This window comes from Taurulus bubalis, assembly GCF_910589615.1.
Source record: "Taurulus bubalis genome assembly, chromosome: 8".
NCBI lineage: Eukaryota > Metazoa > Chordata > Actinopteri > Perciformes > Cottidae > Taurulus > Taurulus bubalis.
In genome coordinates this window covers 24316683-24322682 of record NC_136596.1, presented here as the reverse complement: position 1 = coordinate 24322682, position 6000 = coordinate 24316683, and the positions used below count along the sequence as shown (strand labels likewise).

General features: G+C 42.1%; 1 protein-coding gene across 1 annotated transcript in view; it reads left to right on the top strand.

Moving 5' to 3' along the window:
* Window positions 1-830: 830 nt before the first annotated feature.
* Window positions 831-6000, top strand: part of LOC306740732 (protein unc-13 homolog B-like) — a gene marked incomplete at both ends in the record, with an annotated part of 155256 nt that continues 150086 nt past the window's right edge. The window contains one exon of the mRNA XM_079222962.1: window positions 831-852. Within this exon, the coding sequence (XP_079079088.1) occupies window positions 831-852 (22 nt within the window). The remainder of the gene's footprint in view (window positions 853-6000) is intronic.

Below are 6000 nucleotides of genomic sequence, written 5' to 3'. Positions count from 1 at the left end.
CTCCTCACTAGCTCAACAGAACGATAAAGTGTCAACTTTAACTTCTGATAAACCCAGTTTGTGTAATCTATTACAGGAAACATCTTTTCTCTGGTTGAGGATGCCTACTTTATATCACTATATTAATGTTTTTTTTTAATTAAAATGTTTTTTTAATTTGATCATGCTGGGCCTTATGCTCCGTGATGGCAGATCCACAGTGGAAAGCATATTATTTGGGCCACAGCTCATGCTACTCTAATTTTAAAAAAGAGAAGGAAAAACAAATGTATAGGAGTTTCTGTAGGTTTTCCTGCCCCTGATAGTTTCGTGTGGCACTGCTGACATAACATATAAAAATGTGTCCTCATAGTGGTTTAAGTTGTCAATATAACTCAAAATATCCGTCATTGCATGTGGTGTTTTTGCTTTTTCATGACCGACAATCAAGTATATATGTAATGCATTGCGCACCACGACAAAGGTGTACCCACACAATCTGTGTTCTTGTGTGGAGTGATCCAAATTCCCTCCCCCTTTACGACAGTCCCTGAACGCAGCATAAGAGCCGCCCCGCTCTGCACGGATTTCAGCCGGTAGTTCGTCGGTGTTTGCCAGAGACAGCCGTCCCAAACCCCTAAGGACCTCCTGGATTGTCCCTATTGTCCTCACATCTGTACTTTCTTTGTTTTTTTTAATATATACAATAAACGACGCGATGAAGCGGAAAGTGTCCGGCAGGTAGGAGTCGTCTCAATGACTGCTGTGCAACAGGCAACTGGGCTGCAAACTCACTGACGGCTCAGACGGCTTTGCAGGAACTGTTGCACACCAACAGAAAACCCGCTGCGATGTCCCTGCTGTGTGTCAGAGGTAAGGTCTCACTTCGTGGCTGCAGGTTGTCCTGTTTGTTTGTCTTTTTAAATGATTAAATTGATATAGATAAAGAAGAATGGCAAGGGAGGAGGGGAAAAAAGCAAAGTTAATCCTGTGCAGGTTGTGAGGATATAAATATAGCAGCAAGACCGCGACGTCCTGTAGAAAGGAATATTATAGTCTCCTCACAGGATATGATGATAACACTTGTATATGGCTTCACGGCGATGTGACTGCTGATGGAGTCTCACCTGCTTATTTCCACCAACAACCACAGGCGATGAGAATTGGTGAAGATGCATAAAATTAACAAACTTGTGAGGTTTTCCCAGCTGTTTCTCTTCATGTAGGATTTAACCTCCTCGACGTGTTGCATTCAGGGTCCTGGATTGATGAAAAATCCTCTGTTCTGGACACTAGAACAGGTGGTTGATGGGGGAACCGACCAAATAACAAACTGTATCAGAAGTGACAAACATGAACGGTTGAGATGGTGAGCACGGTTCTACCCAGCACCAATTTAGTGTGCATTAGATTTATCATCAGACGGGTTAGAACAATGCTTTTCTTTCCATTGGAATTGTTGTTGGCTTTTCGGTTGTTGTTGCAAAATGATGACTTTTTCAATCAACCCAAGTAATACAACTAACCTGGAACTAGAGCCTGAGCAGTTATATTGTTTCTGTTTTTAAAATGATTTTCTATGTTTGCTGATAATAAGAAATTGCATTACACAAATGCTGAAGATACTTTTGAGGTAATCGAGAACACAAACCTTCAAGTTTTTTTTTTTTTTTTTTTTATCCCACACTGGAAAGACCGTTTTTGTTTTGTATTACCTAATATAAAGGCTATAAAGAATGGATATGAGATGTAGGGATATATATATATATATATATATATATATATATATATATATATATATATATATATATATATATATATATATATATATATATATATGAAATAACTGAAGTTGACGACTCTGGGTATTTAAACGGCCGGTGTCCTTGTTTTCATTATTGTATAACCACCTGAAACTAAGAATCGTTGTGTTTTTGTCACTTTAGAATGAATCCTTCCTTTCTACATAGGGAGCGGGTCTTCTGCATGCAGTCCGCCATGTTGCACCGCCACGTTTCTACTGCAGCTCGATGGGACAAACAAAACACCGGCTCTACAGAGAGCCTTTTTATGCCTTTTAAGTTCCCTGAAGGCCTCCGACACACCTTGGAAAGGGAGGACTGAATAAGGGGTACTCAGTCGGTTGCAATCAAATCCATCACGCTGTACTGTTTTAAGGGTTTAAGTTGTAATTTGCTGAAGCAGCAAATTTGTACTTTCTTTTCTAGTCGACATTTGGTGCATTGGGCCCTTTTATGTGCGCTGGTTCGCAGTGACTCCTAAAAACTAGAGACTTCGCAGGAATCTCTGTAAGTTCCACTGGGACATTTTAATGGTGGAAGTCTTGGAAAAAGGTCGTAGTCCTTTATGAATATTTTTTGTTTCACCGTCTCTAATGATCATCTTCCAGATTCTTTCCCGCTATGTCAACAGTACGTTTCAAGGGGACCTTAAGGGTGCTTGATTTTATCATTCTTTTTTACCGTGTGTATTGAACATTGGCTAAAAATAATATTATTTTAATATAAAATGTAAATAATAACTTATAAAAAAAACAATCGCTTCCACCAGCCACGAGTCCTGCCGAGGTGCCCTCGAGCAAGTCACTTGATCTGCAGCGGTTCAAGTGAAGCTGATCTGTGGCCCAGAAAGTAGAGGCTGTGGTTGTACAGGGCAGGTGTGAAGGAGTTAGGAACTGTTAACGAGCATGTGCATACAGACGGATGAAGTTAATGGAAGATTGAGCACAAAAACACAATCCCACACTGCCACCGGTTTATTTAAGGTTTTGGCTTCTCTCCAGGTTACAAATTGCTCTACTTTCACAGACGTACCGATTGATTTTCACCTCGTCAAACTGTCGTCCGCCTATCTCTGGCTCTCAGCCTCCAGGCGTATTGTTTCTCACTGATCGTTTTTTTTTTTTTTTTTGACCATTTCTCATCTCGGGTGTGAGTGTACGCCTGAGGCTCGATAGGGCCGACATCGAAACCCAAACTCGTCTAAGACGGAATGATGAGGTCGGTGGGCCGGAGAGACGGTTTGGGGTGAGGCACAGCTGGGTCGCAGCAGGCTCAGCCAAGTGGAATTGTTTCTATATATATATATATATAAGAGCATTATTTCGTTCCAAAGCTTGCACAGGGATTGGTGGAGAGTGTGAGAATCGTGTACACACTTGAGACCTTTTCTGGAATTTCCATGCAATTTTTCTAATTTCTCTTAAGAACAATAAACTGTCTTCTCATGGCAGTTTTTGACTTTGGCAGAATCTCTTTACTCCACATGGATGTTTTTCTTGACCTCAGTTAGGTTGGGTAATCGGTGCTGGTATCGAATACTGAAACCACACAGTACCAAGTTCCAAATTCTTTGTCGACCAACACTCAAAAAGATTTTTGCCAATTGATAGTCACCGGATCTGTAACTCGACAAACGTTTCTCCTCAAACAGTCCTGTGTTTAACAGAGATGTGCTCGTTAGCGTCTTGGAAATAAGTCGATGCCTGTAATCAATCGGTCCACCTGCAAGACGCTGATCACTCCTCACAATGTGTGTGAGTTTGTGGAGGAGAACAACGTGTTTAAAAAAAAAAAAAGAATCATTGCACTTTAACTCTTGCAATCAGAGCCATGAGAAGGTTTCTACAAGTAGGGAGGAGGTAGAACACTAACATCGGGTGATTTTTACCCAAGCGATTGTGAGCGACGTTATTTTCATTGTGTTATTTTTGTCTGAGTTGCGTGGGTCTTTGTGTAGCTTCATGCTGCTCACAGACGTAATTGAAGGTCCCTGTTTGTTTTTTCAACAGGCACGTGTTCGTGCCCGCCGTTAGTGATAGAGGGTGAAACATTTTTCGGATGGGTTTTATCATTGAAGGAAGACTTTTCATTCAAGACTTGCATGTCCCCAGGAATAACAAGTTCATAGCTCTATTTATATTTCTTATCATGTTTTATTGACGATTCCCTAACTTTTCACCCTATTTTTTTTTAGCCTTTTTTTTAGGGTCCCCCCATGATACCTGTTTTTCGTTTCATGAGAAGTTCTATAGGGTAAAATAAAAGAAGAGTACTTCAATTTGCCTTGTATTGTTGTATTTTAATATATTTTGAAGAGAAGTATATTTGATCAGGTACATTATATCGGGTGAAATATACCCGACGTTAGTGATGGTGTTACTATTTGTAACGTTAGTGTTCTAGGGTTAAGTTAAAAAGTGAGCCCTACTCTTCCTGTCATGCCATCATGACCCTACAGTCTATACGTCGTGGTAATGTGTTTCGTTTTTGAACAAACAGTTTAATTCTGACTTTTAAGAGCGCCTCTGTGTTCGCTTTAGTCAGACTTTGGATGGTACTTTAAATATAAAGATGCTCTGCTGTTGCTTTCCAGCCTTAAAAGCCGGTTTTCTCGTGGAGGGAGATCAGGTCTCCTTAATGCCTTACCTCGATTAAACCAGGTTTCTTGTCGACAGTTAAGAATTCAGCTCACCGGAGAATGCAGACAGTAACCCGGTTATCTAAGTGCAAGTAAACGCACAGATTTTCCGTTGGTCTTGAGTGCCACTTTAAACTGTACAAGTTGAGTGGACGGCCGTCCAAAGCATCTGACTTTGAAACCACGGCTCAGATCTCTATCTCTTAGCAACAGTGGAAGTTGCCGCAATCGCAGCCTTTTCCCTCGTAGTTGTGGTCGTTGTGGCCAACGTTCTGCCCAACCAGCTACGTTAATTCATTTGATTGGGAATGTCCCTTCTACTCCCATTTTATTTCTCTCCCTCCCTCTCTGTGGTTTGTCCGTCCTGGGCTCCTGTATAAACATGGCGGCGCAACGTGCCGGACTCCATGAAGAGGATTTGAAGGGGTCATTCTAAGCTCACAAAAACAGAAAAGAATCTTTGTTTCATATGAATATACGGTATTAAAAATATAGTCATGACTATTAAACTCTAATAAATCCCAGGGAATCCTACACACTCACCCTTTAAGGTCAGGGTACAAATATACAACATTGACTGCTGGTTTATAAGCGGGGTGGACCCTTTTCTCCATGTTCCTCCAGAACAACGTCATCTGAGTTCCTGTTTGGCTCCAATCATAATGACTACCGCAGCAAATGTCATTTTGGGGCACTCTCCGAAACGACTAATGCTGACGTTCTGACGTAGTTTTTGAGATGGTTTTGTGTCCCTTCATCCTCATGTTGAAGAGTTTTCCTCCTTTGCATAGCTAGAGGTACTCTACCTGATTAAAGGACTTTCCCGCTCCTTGAGGGGGAAATGCAGTCAAACCAGAAGAGCTGCATCCTTGTTTCTTGAGAGCCGTGACTCTTTTCAGAGGCCATTACTTCCTCCTTCCTCCTTCCTTGTTCCTTGTTGCGTGGAGGGCCCTCAGAGCCCGCATGATGGCCGACAGCCCTCTGAACACTGTGAACGGCTGCAGAATAAAAAGCCGAAAGGAGGCTGGGAGGACACGCTGCTCACAGCTCAGTCGATCCCACACTCGGCTATTTCTAGATGGCAATTAGCGGTGGAATAAATGCATATTGCCATTGAATAATTCGCAGTTTGTTGAGTGCTGTGAAGAATTAGCATTAGAAGAAATTATACTGCAATAACGGGAAAGGAATGGACATGACAGTGCACCGTCACAATCACTGGTTCGATCTCTTCTCTCGTTTGTGCAGGTCAGCACAAAAAACACAAGTGTGTGTTTGTGTTTACTTTTTTTTTTTTTTTTTTGGTGATGCAAGATAAAATAATAACTGAAAGCATTTTGTGGGCCACCAGATGCAATAGGTCAGGTCTGGAGGTGAGGACAGACGAGGTTAGTGATCTACTGTGCTGGAATCACAGGGACACGAGTAAAGCTTCAGCGGCCCGTCTGGGGCGAGAGAGAGAGGGAGGGAGGGAGGGGTGGATGGGGAGTAATCCCCTGGCCATCTGCTGCTTTTGCTGTGTGTGTATCTCTGCTTGTGTGTGTCGTGCCGTGGCTCACGTGGGACGGGGACTACACGCTT